Source organism: Sinocyclocheilus grahami, unplaced genomic scaffold (assembly GCF_001515645.1).
Source record: "Sinocyclocheilus grahami isolate Dianchi unplaced genomic scaffold, SAMN03320097.WGS_v1.1 scaffold253.1, whole genome shotgun sequence".
Taxonomy (NCBI): Eukaryota; Metazoa; Chordata; class Actinopteri; order Cypriniformes; family Cyprinidae; genus Sinocyclocheilus; species Sinocyclocheilus grahami.
The window spans coordinates 106,760-125,579 of record NW_015505432.1 but is presented as its reverse complement, the minus strand read 5'-3'; the positions used below and the strand labels follow the sequence as shown (position 1 = coordinate 125,579).

At 37.8% G+C, this 18,820-nt stretch overlaps 1 protein-coding gene across 4 annotated transcripts in view; it reads left to right on the top strand.

The window, feature by feature from the left end:
- Positions 1–18,820, top strand: part of maml2 (mastermind like transcriptional coactivator 2) — a 99,946-nt gene that overhangs the window by 69,027 nt on the left and 12,099 nt on the right. For 3 of the 4 annotated variants that reach the window (XM_016289937.1, XM_016289934.1, XM_016289935.1), the window contains exon 3: positions 5,212–6,471. In XM_016289937.1, coding sequence (XP_016145423.1) covers positions 5,212–6,471 — 1,260 coding nt within the window. The remainder of the gene's footprint in view (positions 1–5,211; positions 6,472–18,820) is intronic. The other variant, XM_016289936.1, reaches the window with a different exon arrangement.

Sequence of the window (18,820 nt, the reverse complement as noted above, 5' to 3'; positions counted from 1 at the left end):
AACTCGGGAACAGGAGCCCTCCGTGGGCTCAACTCGGGAACAGGAGCCCTCCGTGGGCTCAACTCGGGAACAGGAGCCCTCCGTGGGCTCAACTCGGGAACAGGAGCCCTCCGTGGGCTCAACTCGGGAACAGGAGCCCTCCGTGGGCTCAACTCGGGAACAGGAGCCCTCCGTGGGCTCAACTCGGGAACAGGAGCCCTCCGTGGGCTCAACTCGGGAACAGGAGCCCTTCCTGGGCTCAACTCGGGAACAGCCCGCACTTCTGGGCTGAGGACAGAGACGGTGCTGGGATGAGATGGGTAACCGGAACGTTTGGATGGGTATGTGGAGGGTCCGGGCGAGGGGTGAGCTGGTGAGGTGGGGTGGTTTTCGGGAGGGACTGGATGATGATCGCTCCCAACTTCTTCTACCTCCAGATTAACTCCATTTAGATACAGGACCTGATTAACCAGCTTGATCAGGGGAAAGCTATACGTGGGAAGATCACCGCCGATTACGTCATCATCCAGCCCCAGCCGAAAACAGACCCCGAGGACAGAATCGAACCAGCTCACCTGGTGAGAGAGCTCTAGGAACTCCTCCACATACCTCTCCAAATCCCGACCACCCTGCTGCAGACACCAAAGCCTGTCTTCAGCCGTTGACATCTTGTTTTGGGGTCGGTTATTCTGTCACGATCTTGCTGTGCCAGGGAACAGGCAGGACAACGAGGATGCAGGATACAAGAACACTTTAATAAATACATGATAGGAGCACACGCACGGGGTAACATTCACATTGACAATAACCGACCAACTAGACTACAAGAGGCAGGAACTAATATAGGGCAGATAACGAGGGGCAGACAGGTGAGCATAATAGGGTGATTAACTGATAATGACGAGAGGAACAACCAAATAAGGACACAGAGGGAGAAACCATAATGGACAGTCCACAGGGGTGTGACATCTGTATTCTATCATTTTAGCAATCGACAGTATTGCTCCTACTTACGGCTGAGTATTACATTTGCATGTAATCTATCCAGCACTGTGTGTGAATGATGAACGATAGCTCAGACTGTGCAGAAAAGTGTGCACTTGCCAGCAAATAAAACAAGTGGGAAAATCGTGTGGTCAGTGGAGCAGTATTGGTTATTCAATTGCTGATAACCTAAATTTGCAAGACTGCCTCTACCTACATCTTTGCAAAACTCCAAAACTTTACCTACTCTTTCGATTCAAACACATTTTATTGCTTTTAACACAAATTATGATTACAAGGACACATTATTGATTAATAAAGACTTATTCCCGCATGGTTCCTTGCACAGTACTGTGTTATGACCTCAATACACTTTTACCATAGTGCATCACATAACCAGCTCAATATGTGTGATATTATTTTGATATGCACTGCATAATGCAATTTAAGAATGGCAACTGAGACATACACACACTCAAAATTAAATGAACATTAATTTCACACAATATGTACTAAGAATTCATGGCCAAAGAAAAATTAAATAAAAAGTCAAATGATTGGACAGTTCATCGGCCTGGCCAAAATATTGTCCTATCACTAAAACAAATCCCATAAACGTAGAATGAAGGAGGGACTGTGTTGAACAAGCCTACGATTGTTTGCTGGTCTTAGGGTATGTTTACACGACAACGACTAAATGGAAAGGTTTTTTTTTTCTTTCTTGAAAGGTTTCATGTACAGATGACAACATTGTCAAGACAATCCCCATTCAAACAAATCCACAAAAATGATTAAAACGCTGTATTATGCATGCCAGGCCTGTAGTTGGCGGTGTCACTTTGTAAAGAAACTACGCACCTGCGCACATACACATTCCTATAGACTAAACATAATATGCATCACTGTTTTCACAAATTTGTGCTTTTTGTAGTTTACACAGTACGGTGACTGGGAGGGGACATGTTCGGTTCACTTAGTTTTGTCATGGCCACATCATATTAACTCAATTAAATAACTTAATGGGCATATGATAAAATTACATATCCACAAGATAATTTTGTCGAGGTAACGAAATCCTTATGTCGTGGCCATGCAATGTAAAGTCGTGGCCTTGAGATCCTATGTTGAGGGAACAACATCCTTTGCTCATTGTTACAACCGGCGTGACCATAGCAACCGGGGGTTACCAGAAATGGATAAATTAATTTTTTATTTTGAACGTTTCATTTCATTCGCATTTTAAAACTATGCGAATGACACAAAACACCGCTAGTGTTAATAATTATGGAGACGATACACAGAGACGATAACAGCATCGTTTGCAAGATAAACCAATTTTAAAAAGTTAGCATTTTCAGTCCCCAAAATGCCATTTTAAACAACATTTTTTCAATTTTTTTGTTGAAAATGGTGTCCTGTAAACTCTTAGTTGGTCTCCTAACTTGGGTGTGTTTCCCAAAATCATTGATAGCCAGTTATGGTTGAAAAGTTTCTTCATTACTTAACATAGTTCGATGTTTCGGCTTTTTCCGCAATGAATCCAACATTGAATAATCAAAACTAAGGAGATCAAAATAGTGAAGAATCCTCAGATGCCATGTTCATGTTGATTCTGATTGTTCTTCTGTTGTTCATGTAAATAAACTATACTAATCTGACATGAATTTTGATCTTGAATCGATTAATTAGCAGAAGTTATTATTCCACATCCTACACATGGCTTTATTAATGACAGTCCTATATTGTTCAGCCAACATGGTTCAAATGATGGTAGGTGAGCCCATGTTAGTACGGAAACAGTTGTCACTAGCGAGTTAATTTATCCAATGATGCATCATACCATGGTAGTTAAGCAGTGTGTTTCGTCGTTGTACAGTAAATGCATCCCCAGGTAAATCTGGTCTATTGACTGGTTTTAAGGGGGTTTTGGGCAACACATACTAACAGCCTTAAAACCTCATAGGAACCACATAACAACACACAAGCATTGATGTCCAGCCTAGTTCAAATCTCACTCCATCCCAGTGAAGTTGTTTGAACATACACAAATGCATGTCATATGTTATCTGTAACCTGGCTGAGTCAGAGAGTGGAAAAATAATTTGATACTGATGTCAGCATGCCATTCATAGCAAATTTAAATACCATACTGGCTATTGAGAGACAGAGATGGGGGTGGGGTGTGGAGAACTGTGATCACTCCCAGTCCTGAAGGCATAAAACATCCTAGCCCAGTAATATTTCCAGTAAATGGAAATGCCTCCAATTTGCCGCTACAGCGGAAACTGCACCACAGTCACCCATCCCTGCGCTGATAATGAAGTTGGGCTGAACACACATCTCTCTCTCTCTCTGCAGGCAATAATGTCAGATGGTGTTTAAATAACTGCATATCCATGTGCAGGCAATATTGCAGCTGGGTGGAAATAATGTTGGTTAGGGTGGATTCGGTTAGCAGCTACTTCATGATTATTCTGTCTGGTAAATTATATTCATCATTCTTCCTCATAAAACTGAAAATGTTCAGAGTTGAGACAATATGTATATCATATTTTAGTCATTTAGCAGAATGAACTGACTATATATATATATATATATATATATATATATATATATACAGTCAGTTAATTTAGTGAAGTAAATGTTTAAGTTACCTAACAAAACATTTAACTATAGTATTGTGCCTTTAAAATAAAATAAAAGTTATTCTATATACAAGTATTGGTCTACATTTGCCTCTATATAGCTACTTAAACATTACTTATGAGTCATTGTTCAAGCCTAATTTACATAAAATAAGACTTGAGGAACAAAGGGAACAGTTTCACAAAAGGAAAATGTTGCTATCTTTACAACAAGCCAACAGTGGGAAATGTAATTCATGCAAATGAGGGACAGATAAAGCCTTCTTTTGTCTAACAACATCAATCTAATGGCTAAATTTATCCACACAGTTAATACCAGGTTTTGAGACAATAGTTCTTGGAGTATTTTTTTTTTTCAGCAAATGTTGTTAGGGAGCACAGGCCTGCTGCTAGTAAAACAGGTGGATTAGTGAAGATGCAGGGATGTTCATGATATGATTTAGATTGGGTCTCATTGACTGTAGCAGTGTACATACACATATTTGTGCGTAAAACCTGCGTGCAAATATTTCCACACAGAAATTGATTTGCAAATTGTAAAATTAGGCTAAGAACAGAACTAACCAACAAACACAAATGCAAAAATGACGTGTAGTTTAATTAGAAAAATGGGATGTGTTAAGAAAATATGTATATGTATAAATAACGGAATAACTAATTGACCCCAAAATAAGTCTTGTTTCAGAATGACAAAACAGATCATAGCTGTGACAGGTGCCGCATAAAAATTATAGCTGATCACATCAAGTCTGGGCCTCTATAAAAGTTGTTTATTGTGTTTCAGCTGGTTTTGAGATTAGCAGTCTTGGCTTTACTCAAAGATCTTGCTATGCATGCTCTCAGGGCAAAAGCATATCTTTAGAGAGCAATCCGCTTGCAGAGAGTGATGAATGGCTGTAGTCATCACTGTGGGCATGAGCTCCTTACTTTAAATTAATCTAGATTCATCTACATTCACAAGGTTATGGACAAATGTATGCATGTAATCACCTGTTGTGAATCTGGCAAAAAGGAAAAAAAGTTTGAACTTTCTATGTGCACAACTTGCATGGAATCATTAGAAAATGAATCCAAATGTCTAGGACATGCATTCTTAGTAAGTAGGAGTTTAACCTATATCTGTAGGCATTACCCTGTTAGGGCCATGTGGGAAATCATAATCTTTCTATATTAAAGTCTCTTTTGAAATACAAAAATGGACATCTGAGCAAGGCTAAAGAGTCCCAGCAGTAAATTGCAAAACTATATCAATTTTCATAGAGATAATTCACCCACAGAACATATTTTTATACACTAATATTTAGAACTTCCGTCATAGATTTAATTGGTTTGAAACATCAAAGAGTATTTTAATAAGAGTTCATTAATTAGATAGTGATAGTCTTGTTACATGATGCGCCCTTGTCTCCCAGTTGAGCAGAACATTAGTTCATTTTGGCTGTAGAAAGCTAGCGTAAGGCTTTTGAAGAATTCTTTTGATCAAATCTGTAGAGCAGTACCCCTTTAATTGTCAATCAAACAGTCGTTTAGACTTTTTTTTCACCTGACTTGTAAAACATTTTTTTTTAAATCCTCATTGACTTTCCATTCTTTGCATTTTCAGCAGGGACTGAGGAGAAAGATTGAAGCGCAGTCTCCTGGATATACATCCAAGCAGAATGGCCTCTCCTGTGGAGCATCAGGGTCCGACTTCAAGCGCCTCCGCATGGAAGCCAGCTCTTTTCGACCTGGTTCCTGTGCTTTGGCTTCAGGGCAGCCTCAAAGATTGGTAGGGGATGCCACCCAGGGTAACATCCTTCGAAGAAAGGACACCTTCATGATGCCTCACGGAGTCAGCAGTGATTTATTCAACATGACTCTAAGGGGTATGAAGAAGGAACCGACTGAAGTTCCGACCTGCGGCCAATCATCCACAAATCCTTCGATGTTGACCTTTGACTTCAAAGATGATGTAAGTGGACAGATTGACCCAGATCTCCAGGATTTGTTCGATGAGCTCACCAAGACTGTGCCATCACTCAATGATCTAGAGCTGGAGAAGATGCTAAAGCAAGATGATGACTTCGGTCTAGATCTGGGTCGACCCAGTTCAGCTGGAGAGGCACCTCTTTGTATTCACCTGGATAAGCCAATCAAGACAGAGTACTCACCAGATTTTAGCCAGGCGACTGGAAGCTCTCCACAACTAAGATCAGCCTCTGCCAGACCTTCCTTCTCCTTGGCCAACACAACTTTATCCACCTCATCCATCACTTCAGGACACCATGGACAGGTACCTACTGGCGGTCCCTCTCGAGGTCTTCCAGCATGGCCTGAGATGTCACATGCTGAGCAGCTAAAGCAAATGGCTGCTAACCAACAGCAGCCCAACTCTATGCTCCACAACCACCAGCAGAGTCAAGCAGGAGGGGTTAGGAACTGGTCTTCTGCCTTGGGTGTCCACCAAACTCCTGGCTCTTTCAATCAGGAGACTCTTCCCGGTAATGCTTCCCTTTCTCAGCAGAGACTCAGCACTCAGAGTGCTGGTCAGGCCAAAGGCATGTCCAACTGCTTTCTCAAGCCCAATGAATTCAACCCATCCCATCACATGGACACAAAGGTTCTCAGCGCTAAGCCGATGCCGCATTTCAGCCCTAAAGCACCACCTTCCACCACGGTCCAACAAATGCCCATCATGGCTGCTCCACCAAACAAAACAACCATGCAACAGCAGCCGTCTACAGCAGGCCAGGGCATGCACATTCAGAACTGTCAGATGCCCATACAGCCATCTGCCTGCCTACAAACTAAACCTCTAAGTCAAAGGCCTCCACTTAGTCAACATGGTGCTGGAATCCGTTTCAAAATGGCACAGCAGCGACAGGTAAGACACTGTGTTTATGGTACTTTTAACAGCTGCTTCTTGTCGAACTGTATGATATGTTCCCAGTGACAGCTTGGGTAATAGCCATGACACACTGGGACTCATAAGGGTGTCAGGATTCACTTGTTTTCTCAATGCCTTGATTACAGATCCTGCCGATGCATATGCAATGATCTTAAAACATGAAATTTGAATCATGAATCCATTTTGTTTTGGCCAAGAATCTATTTAAAATGTTAGAAATGGAATGAGCCACATTTCAGTGAAGTATTATTTAATATATTAAAATATATAAACACAACGGTCACTGACTATCACATGAGCATATGACAGCTCTTTCACAATAGCTTTAGAGTCTTGAATCAAATGTGAACAAACCATTGATAAAGCTGCTAACTCACTGCATGGCCACTATATTTGAAATAAAATGCTTGCATTGTGCAAACACCTCACCGCAGTAAACAATTTTAAGTAGTTTGTCTTTTTGTTGTTCTTTTTCTAAGACACATCAGCAGAAGCGTTTACATAATTCTACAAAATGCACTTAAAAATGCAGAATTAAATCATTATTTGAATCAAATCTCTTTGTGAATCGGATCAAATCGTTCGAAATTTACAAAAATAATTTCTGAGTCAAATCGAAAACCTGTGAACCGTGCATCGAATGGATTCATCTACCTAAAGATGCACAGCCCTACTAACTGTGCATAAACACATTTTTGCATAAAATCTGTGTATGAACGGTTTCATGTTTTCTTGATTCACCAATAAATGTGCATTACATTTCATTCTGAATTTGATAATCCAACTAAAACCACAAATCAAAAAATCAAGTGGCCTAAAAAATATATTTGTGACCCTGGACCACAAAACCATTCTAAAGTGTCAATTTTTCAAAATTGAGATTTATACATCATCTGAAAGCTGAATAAATAAGCTTTCCATTGATGTATAGGTATATGCATGTATATTGATGTTTGTTAGGACAATATTTGGTCGAGATACAACTATTTGAAAACCTGGAATCTGAGGGTGCAAAAAAATCTAAATATTGAGAAAATCGCCTTTAAAAATGTCCAAATGAAGTCCTTAGCAATGCATATTACTAATCAAAAATGAAGTTTTGATATATTTACGGTAGGCAATTTACAAAATATCTTCATGGAACATGATCTTTACATAATATCCTAATGATTTTTGGCATAAAAGAAAAATCTATAATTTTGACCCATACAAAGTATTTTTGGCTATTGCTACAAACATACCCCAGCGACTTAAGACTGCTTTTGTGCTCCAGGGTCACATTTGAGGATGCCGTTGCTCAATGATCTTGCTGCGCATACTCTCAGGCCGAAGCTCATCTTTAGGAATCGTCATATTCTGTTAGCTAAGTGTGACGATTGGTTGTACAACACAGGTTGTGAGAAGTTTGTCACAATTGTTAGTGAAAGAGATTATGATATGTCAAGTCTTCGGTCAAAAAATTTGCTTTGCTTCATTTTCCATTTAACACTCTATCACATTTTCGCAGGTTGTTCTTGACACAATGGAGTCGTAGTGTCAAAACCACACACCCTGATTTCGTTCCATCTGTCAGCTTGTTGTGTTAGCCGTTAGCAGTCTGCCAAATGCGTTAAACTCAACGGTGCTGCACTTTGCTGTAGGCCTGTTTTTCCTTTTTGTTTTTCACGATTGTTGTTTGTGTCTAGGCGGGTGTGGGGTGCCTTGAATTTGTATATCCCCTCAAAGCAGTTCGACGGTAGCCCCGACTTGTTGGAGTACGGTGCTAAACACCATCACGGTAACACACATGAAACTGAAATCATGCAATAAATATTCATTTAACAACATTAGGTGTAATATACAACCCTAAAATACAAAACTGAAAAGAAAAAAATAAGAAAAAACATAATTATTTCAACAACAAATAAAAACATCAAATTTGAAATGTAACGCAGGGAATTCTGGGAATGTCAATTTACGGTTATTCACTGTAAATTATACTGTCTTTTTTCACTTCCAAAAACGGTATACTATCGTAAAATTAATGTCCAATACATGTAATGTCCAATACAGTTTTTCACCGTATATAGTAGGGGAATTTACCGTTAACCATTTAATAGGTTTTTACTGTAGCATTTTTACAGTCTTTTACCGTTAAATTCACGGTTATTTTTTGAAGTAGTTGTAAAGGAACTGACCAACACTGCATTCTAGAGTAAATTGGTTTCATAATTAATATATTCAAATAAAAACGATGAAATTACATGAGCTGTTTGTGATTGTACAGATGATATGGCATTGATGGGGTTAACTATGCTGCACTTGTGGAAATTAAGCCAGAATGTCTGTTCCAACAGGGAGAAAAATAGGCAATGGACAGTCTTCCCACAGTGAACTGAATTAGTAATGCCATGGAAATAAAGGTTCCGAAATGGTGCCGTGATCCCACCAGAGCCCTCGAGAACTTTTGTTCAAGCTGAATTTTATCCCACTGGGTGCAATGCACAAAATGCATGTAAAGAGACCAAAATGTTGAGTCTGTTTCTCGTTTCCTTGTTCTCACAACCTGCTGATCAGTTGTCAGCCTGAGTATGGCAAACTGGGTATCTGTGATATCCCAGACTGTCATAAGAGTCGAGTGGAAATCTTTTTAATGTATGTAGAGAAAAAAAATGTACTGCATGCACTACCTGAGACTAAAAAAAACCCCTCAGACAAGTGTAATATATCACATTGAGAGACCTGCGTGCCCCAAAAACTTCAAGCAGCGTCTGAAACTTTCTGATTAAAGTGCTGTTATACTTACTAGTCAGTATCTGGAGAAGCGATTCAAGTATTTCTGGCTCTGAAGTGAGACTGTAGCTGTGCTCCAAAACCTAGTGAACTGCCTAGATACTCACTGCCTACATAGCAACCAACTATAAATGCATTAGACAGTAATGGATGCTCTTAAGTGCCTGAATTATAACACTCCTTACATAGGCAGCAATGCTATGCATCACACAAAGAGCGCTCCCTATGTGAGACTCTACTCTCAGTCAATTTAAATGATGGGAACAGTGCAATACTTTTTTTAAGTCGGATCAGAGTAATTTAAGTTGAAATGACTTGTACAACCAATATGATTATACTTAAAAAAAAATTAATTAAATGTAAAAATAAATACATAATTAAATTTTTTAAGTTGATTTTGGTGGATTTTTATTTTTATTTTATTTTTTTACAGTGACACAAAAAGCATATATGACACAAATGTTGTTTAAAACTGTCAATTTTATTATTATTATTATTTTTTTTGTATTTTGGTTATTTTTGACCCAGAGAGAATTTTACTTTTCTGGAAAATGCTATAGTTAATGTAATAGTACTGGAATAAAACCTACTGACTTTCCTCACATAGGGTATGACAAAAATTTAGATAATTGTACTTTTGTTTTGTTTAGTTTTTTTGTTTTCTCAATTAGTTACTCGTGTGGTTTTCCTGGTCAAAAATTGCTTATGTCTTGTTATGCTATATTATTACCAAATATTGTTTTCAACTTCCTTTCTTTCACAGGTTTTGCTTTTTTTTCACTCAAAAACTGAGATCCAATGTAAGAATAACTTCCATATTATTAATAGTATTTCAAAATGAACACTTTATTTATCAAAACATCAAAATGTGAGTGGCAAATATGATCCAACAATATTGTATTGCATTCCATTGTTTTGAAACTACAGAGCTTTGATCACAAAAATAGGCATTTAAATATCATCTTAGTAAAACACATTATTGTGAGATATAGACTGACAGCTGAAAGACTGTATGCATTTATGTTAGTAGTCTGTTATAAAGCTCTCATTGATTTGCATTACAAGATTTACAAATCAGGATTTTTTGGACAGAACTATCAGCATATATACCGAATTGCTTATTTTTGCTCAGTTTGCGCCTCTGAATAACACTTGAGGGGATTTTTTTTTTCATTCTATAATATCAGCCCAATATTCTCTTATATCATGATTTATGAGCCATAAAATCCTGATGTATGAAATATGATACTCTAAATATGAAATATGATGTCTAAAGGTTTAGTAAACTCTTCTATTTAAAAACAAAATAATTCATTTTACGCAACTATTAAATGTAACTTATTTCAAATGTCAGATTTTAAAGTGTTCATTTTTCTCATCTACCAAAACAATATCTCTTTATAGAAAAGCCCACATGATCTTTTTTGTATAATTTAAATGAGCAATATATATTTTGCTAAGGGAAATGAGAGTTTGAGGCTCAGGTTTGTGTTTTGTGCTGCTCGTGGCTTGGCTGAAGCTCTTCATTACTGTGAGTGGGAATGAGTTGGTTTGTGGGGGTTGGTGTAGAGTGCCAGTTTGTTGTAGCCTCGCTACAAGGAGCACACGTTTCCTGGGAAAACGATCTGGGGCCAAGTCCAGATGCCGGGCTGCTCCCTGGGGACGGCGTCCTGCCTCCAGTCGGCAGGAAGTGCTGTGAGAGAGCAGCGGGGCCCGGGCCTGGAGTCCTGTCAACTGCTTGTAATGCTGGTGGAATGGGAGCCTAAATCACATCTCTCCTTTATGGACTCGACGGACACATGTGGTATTCATTTAACGATGCACTGGTGAAGAACGAGGAGGGAAAGAGAGATGGAAAACAGCTTTATGACACATCAGAATCACAAAGAGTGGATAACAGAGACGGCCACACTAACGAGGCTTTAGCTCCCCCACATAACAAAGGGTTTGACTAAGGCAGCCGATTTCAGTCAAATGTGAACACAATCTGGCTTTGTGGTCACAACTTATGAGAATGCTCTGAATTTCTCACGGTATGGGCTAGTGGAGCGACTTCAGATGTAATGAATAGACCTGAACAGAAGTGAATAACCTCTTTTGTTCTGTACTTTCATCACTACCAGAGCATTTTACAACAATATGTCCTGAACTTTAACCATGATAGCATGTGTGGAATGTGATGAGGCTTTACGTTATTCAAATACGTGGCATTTTTTCTTTATGAGCCTTAGCCAGGACCACTAATGCTTTATGGGTCAATAATGTGATGCTATTTTTTGGCCTATCAATACATTTAAAAACAAAGTAAATATGTAATTCATAGGGCTGGGTAAAAAATATAGCTATCTCGATATTAATCCATTATCATTTTTACTGAACGATATCGATTCTTAAATCCCAAGAATCGATTAGTCTAGCCTGTTTTCAGTTAATGGACGGAACATTGAAGCGCACCTTCCATCCGATATATGGAAATAAGCATTGTGCTTTGGTACTTTTAATATGAAACAAAGTCTCAGATTTCAAATTCTGTCCATCCATTGTATTGCAGGATTCAAACAATAAATGCCGTTTTGGTACTGTTTAATGATGAGTGACAGATCGCTGTAGCGCCTCAGTTCAACAGACGCAGCAGCGCGAGGCACATGTGAACTGATCGTCTCCTCCACATTAATACCAGTTTCAGCACAAAATAAACATGACTAAATATCCGAAGGTGAGTTAAAAAAAAGAGTACAACTTTACAATCCATATCCTGTCTCATGTAATCTCTCAATCAGTGTTTCCTCCGTGCAAAGACGTCAATATAATGTCTTGTAAACAATGTCACGTAACGTCGTATTTACCTCATTAATCAGACAGAAAAATAAACTGTAGAGAGGGGCATTTTGCTAAATATATGCACCATATAACATATTCATTATAAATGTTACTGTTCTTCAATCTTTAATTTATGTTTGAATAAATCCATCAAGTTTTTATGACAGCCACCATTATGTTTATATTAAAAAAAATAGTATTATAGTAATGTAGTACCAACTGACTCTCATGTTTATTTTACAGCATTAGTTGAGAGATTTTCTTTCCTTGAGAAGATTAGGCATGTGTACCTGATATACTGTATATCCAAAATAATCGATATTGAATCGAATCGAATTAGTAATCGAATCGCAAGCTTGTGAATGAGAATCAAATCGAATTGTGAAATTTGTGTCAAAACCCAGCCCTAGTGATTCATTGACCTGAGTGCCTTTTCTCTGATGTTTTGACAGAGTGATCTGTCATTGTTATTTGCAAAAGCATTGGTTAAACACTTTCCCTCTGCTTACTCGCATGTTAATTGATTTTATTCATTTTTGGGGGGTATATAGTCAAAAATGTCAGGGTGGTACGACTGTCTGATATCATAAAAAAGGGAAAAAAGCATCATTAATGAGAACTTCACAGTATATAAAAAAAAAAATTCACAGTATATTAAAACAAATTTTGCCTGCCAAATATATCCAAAATAATCGATATTGAATCGAATCAAATTAGTAATCGAATCGCAAGCTTGTGAATGAGAATCAAATCGAATTGTGAAATTTGTGTCAAAACCCAGCCCTAGTGATTCATTGACCTGAGTGCCTTTTCTCTGATGTTTTGACAGAGTGATCTGTCATTGTCATTTGCAAAAGCATTGGTTAAACACTTTCCCTCTGCTTACTCGCATGTTAATTGATTTTATTCATTTTTGGGGGGTATATAGTCAAAAATGTCAGGGTGGTACGACTGTCTGATATCATAAAAAAGGAAAAAAAGCATCATTAATGAGAACTTCACAGTATATTAAAAAAAAAATTCACAGTATATTAAAACAAATTTTGCCTGCCAAAGGTCATGTGGTGCGACCAACATGAAAAAAGGGAAATTATATCATATAGAGCTTGACTGTGTGTCAAGGTCGGTGCAGTAAGTCTCTTAAAATATCATGTTATTTGACCTTGTATGAAAAAGCAAGATTAGTTCAGACTAGGGCTACAAAAATCGAACCGAAAACGCGATTTGGCTTGATGCGATTATTGAATCACAAAGGCTGTGATTTTAATGAAATAAATATATTCACAGCGCCAGTAGGTAATTTTGCTTATCTTACACCCGAGGTGGTGTGAAGAACATAGATAAACCATATATTGTCGTAGGTTTATTGTCTTCAATCAGTTCAGGCGTTTCTATCTTCTTTTAATTCAGTTACAGCGATAGCTGGATTCCTTTGTCCATATTAGGGATTTCTTGAGCGTCATGAGTTCTATTACTTCTGTGATGCATTTGTGGAGTTTCTGCGCGAGTGCGCCCTCTGGGCGTCCAGTATGAATGAAACAGACATTACATGAGTTTAGCACTCAGTAATGCACACTCAGTCCTATTTTGGCCATAAAGAGGAAAAATAATCCTTCTCTCTAAAGGAATTTGAAGTAAACATATGATAATCCATGTTTATCGCCAGTGAATATAAGTGTACATGAGTCCCCCCCCCCCCCACACACACACAGTGGTTGTATAAAAGGCTCATGTTTCATATTAATGACATGGACTCCATTTTTGATTTTACAAACCTCCTGATAAAAATTAAGAAATTACTGTCAAAGATTTATATCATAACAGTATGATATTATGTACAGTTGTAGACCTGTATGTTAACAAGTAACCCTGCAGTTTTCTGTAAAACAATAGTTTTCTGTAAAATAAAATTAGTATTGTTATTATCTTATCATTAATTTTTATCTAATTATTATATGTTTTAAAAACCGCAGTTAGAATCGAAATTTTAACCAGAAATAACAATTAGATTTTTTTCCCCAAATTGTGCAGCCCTAGTTCAGACTATAAAATGGTGCAATTGCTGAAAAATGTGATTAAAGTATTATTATTATTATTGTTATTATTATTATTATAGTACTATTAATAATAATTCATAATATTTGTACATTTGGAAAATATTTTTATATAAGTAATTATATAAACAAAAAATAATAATTAATTAAATGTAAATCTAAAAAAAAAACTATTACATATAAACTATTATACCAGTGTTATTTTAGAATCATTGAACAACTACTATTTTGAATTGATATATATATATATTTATAGTTTCCGTATTCATTTTAATTTTAGTACAGTTTTAGTACTTTCGTTGTGTTTTTGTCATTTCTATACGTTTTCATGTCTTTATAGTTTTTATTAAATACAAATGATCTTTAAATACTTCAATGTTTATTTTATTTCAAGCGACAACAAAACTGTATATGGTTTTAGTTTAAGTTTCAATCGACTACAATAATAACCCTGATACTAACATGCATACAAAGAGAAGATTTCTAAGAGCATGTACAGTATTTTAACGTTTTTAAAATATTTTCCTTTTATTTATCATGCTCACTCTTATTTGTCACTGCTCACCCTTATACTGTACATAAAGATTATATTACATTTAGATGCACAACTCATCCGGTACCAATGTGCAATTTTTACAAGCAGTCTGGCCTACGATATTTACCTTGAAAAAAACCCATAGATCACATTAGCAACTGCATGACAACACCTTGTCAGCCATTTACAATGCTACATTTGTAGCCACCTTCTTGTCCTCTTCATAAGTGTTTTCTTGTTATCATGGTCTTTTTTTATAGTAATTGTCTCAGGAAGAGATTCATCTTTGCATGGTGAAAAGAGCTTATCAGTGGACCGGACAGAGCTCACTCGCCCTCTCATTAATGATCAGACGTCCATCAGGGAATGAGGCATCTAGAGCTCCACTTAGAGAACACTTTCTAGAGATACGGTTTCTGTGTTACATGCTCTCGTATTGGTGGTTCTCTGTGGTTCGACTGTGGAATTCCTCCCATGACAGAGCAATTCTCTAAGTGTTTTCCTTTCTGGACCTCTCGAGTGGGGCTTTAGAAGGAGTTTCTCTCCTAAAGACATCTGTTCTCAAATTAATAGCCTCGCGTAACACAGTGGGGTTTCAGTCAAATCCTTTCTGCCCTGGGAAATGTTTCGTGTCAACACTGTGATTGACACTGTATACACAGTGTGTGTTTGGCCATCCGGGCTGACATGTTCTCAAACAGAGTTTGCTGAGGACAGAAGCCCGCAGCCTCTGCTGTTTTGCAGGTTTTGACGCTCCTGCGAGATCAGGGCGCTCGAGACGTTTCTCAGGTTCAGGCTTGTTTAGAAGTTCTTCACTTTACTGAAGCTATTTGACACAGAATTATTACTTTTGTTTCAGTGCAAAGGTCTTTTTCTTAGACGTTCATTATAATTTATTACACTGTGTAATAGTCTTGTGTTCCTACCAGAACAACTTGGGACAAATATGATTTTCATGTTTTGCTGCAACAGAAAATGTCCTTTGACATAGGCCTCATCTGACTCAACCACAGAAACTTTTAATAAATTCTGTCATCATTTACTCAGCTTCATGTCATTTCAATCCTTATGACTTTATTCCATAGACCATGAATGGAGATATTTAATAGAATGTCCAAGCTGCTCTTTTCCATAACTTGAGAATAGACTGTGATTGCATTTAATGGTCAGTAAAAAAGAACAATAAAAGTAATCTATACTAATCATGCTCTATATTCCATTCCATATTATAAATTTGAATATAAATTAGCTTAAATGAGATTTGAAGGGTATGGTGGATTTTAAGCTAAAAAGAATTGGCTTGCAAAGAATATAGCGCACAATTCTTTTGAACTTCTGTAATATGTCTGTGGTGCTACTTGTCCTTTTTGGATTTAAACTAAACATCATGTTTTGTCTTCTATAGAATAAAGTCATACAGGATTGGAATTTACATTTACACTTTTTACATTTAATCCAAAGCAATTTACTTTGCATTTAAGGAATACATTTTATTAGTTCATGTACAAACCCGATTCCAGAAAAGTTGGGACACTGTACAAATTGTGAATAAAAACAGAATGCAATGATGTGGAAGTTTCAAATTTCAATATTTTATTCAGAATACAACATAGATGACATATCAAATGTTTAAACTGAGAAAATGTATAATTTTAAGGGGAAAATAAGTTGATTTTAAATTTCATGGCATCAACACATCTCAAAAAAGTTGGGACAAGGCCATGTTTACCACTGTGTGGCGTCCCCTCTTCTTTTTATAACAGTCTGCAAATGTCTGGGGACTGAGGAGACAAGTTGCTCAAGTTTAGGAATAGGAATGTTGTCCCATTCTTGTCTAATACAGGCTTCTAGTTGCTCAACTATCTTAGGTCTTCTTTGTCGCATCTTCCTCTTTATGATGCGCCAAATGTTTTCTATGGGTGAAAGATCTGGACTGCAGGCTGGCCATTTCAGTACCCGGATCCTTCTTCTACGCAGCCATGATGTTGTAATTGATGCAGTATGTAGTCTGGCATTGTCATGTTGGAAAATGCAAGGTCTTCCCTGAAAGAGACAACATCTGGATGGGAGCATATGTTGTTCTAGAACTAAGATATACCTTTCAGCATTGATGGTGCCTTTCCAAATGTGTAAGCTGCCCATGCCACACGCACTCATGCAACCCCATACCATCAGAGATGCAGGCTTCTGAACTGAGCGCTGATAACAACTTGGGTTGTCCTTGTCCTCTTTAGTCCAGATGACATGGCGTCCCAGTTTTCCAAAAAGAACTTCAAATTTTGATTCGTCTGACCACAGAACAGTTTTCCACTTTGCCACAGTCCATTTTAAATGAGCCTTGGCCCAGAGAAAACGCCTGCGCTTCTGGATCATGTTTAGATATGGCTTCTTTTTTGACCTATAGAGTTTTAGCCGGCAACGGCGAATGGCACGGTGGATTGTGTTCACCGACAATGTTTTCTGGAAGTATTCCTGAGCCCATGTTGTGATTTCCATTACAGTAGCATTCCTGTATGTGATGCAGTGCCGTCTAAGGGCCCGAAGATCACAGGCATCCAGTATGGTTTTCCGGCCTTGACCCTTACGCACAGAGATTGTTCCAGATTCTCTGAATCTTTGGATGATATTATGCACTGTAGATGATGATAACTTCAAACTCTTTGCAATTTTTCTTTGAGAAACTCCTTTCTGATATTGCTCCACTATTTTTCGCCGCAGCATTGGGGGAATTGGTGATCCTCTGCCCATCTTGACTTCTGAGAGACACTGCCACTCTGAGAGGCTCTTTTTATACCCAATCATGTTGCCAATTGACCTAATAAGTTGCAAATTGGTCCTCCAGCTGTTCCTTATATGTACATTTAACTTTTCCGGCCTCTTATTGCTACCTGTCCCAACTTTTTTGGAATGTGTAGCTCTCATGAAATCCAAAATGAGCCAATATTTGGCATGACATTTCAAAATGTCTCACTTTCAACATTTGATATGTTATCTATATTCTATTGTGAATAAAATATAAGTTTATGAGATTTGTAAATTATTCCATTCCTTTTTTACTCACAATTTGTACAGTGTCCCAACTTTTTTGGAATTGGGTTTGTATTCCTTGGGAATCCAACCCATGACCTTGGCATGACTGGTGCAATGCTGTAGTGTTTGAGCTACAGGAACGCAATTACAGAATGTCATGATGGTGAGTAAACATGACAGAATCATAATTTTTGGGTGAACTATTGCTTAAAGGATACAAGAAATGTCAATGAACTCTGGTTAACACCTCCTCACAAATCAAAAAAGGCTTAGAGGACACTCAACTGTTCCAAATAAACCACTCAGGCAGACATGCACAATTTGATCCTTAATAAACCAAAATAGACTATAAATTGCTTAGCAATTATGTTTTCTGTCTTCCAAAGCTTATTACAAAGGAATAAAATAGTTATATAGCTTATATATATATATATTATAAGTATATACAGTGGGTACGGAAAGTATTCAGACCCCCTTAAATTTTTCACTCTTTGTTATATTGCAGCCATTTGCTAAAATCATTTAAGTTAATTTTTTTCCTCATTAATGTACACACAGCACCCCATATTGACAGAAAAACACAGAATTGTTGACATTTTTGCAGATTTATTAATAAAGAAAAACTGAAATATCACATGGTCCTAAGTATTCAGACCCTTTGCTCAGTATTTAGTAGAAGCACCCTTTTGATCTAATACAGCCATGAGTCTTTTTGGGAAAGATGCAACAAGTTTTTCACACCTGGATTTGGGGATCCTCTGCCAGTCCTCCTTGCAGATCCTCTCCAGTTCTGTCAGGTTGGATGGTAAACGTTGGTGGATGCTCAATTCGGTTTACGTCAGGGCTCTGGCTGGGCCATTCAAGAACAGTCACAGAGTTGTGAAGCCACTCCTTCGTTATTTTAGCTGTGTGCTTAGGGTCATCGTCTTGTTGGAAGGTAAACCTTCGGCCCAATCTGAGGTCCTGAGCACTCTGGAGAAGGTTTTCGTCCAGGATATCCCTGTACTTGGCCGCATCCATCTTTCCCTCAATTGCAACCAGTCGTCCTGTCCCTGCAGCTAAAAAACACCCCCACAGCATGATGCTGCCACCACCATGCTTCACTGCTGGGACT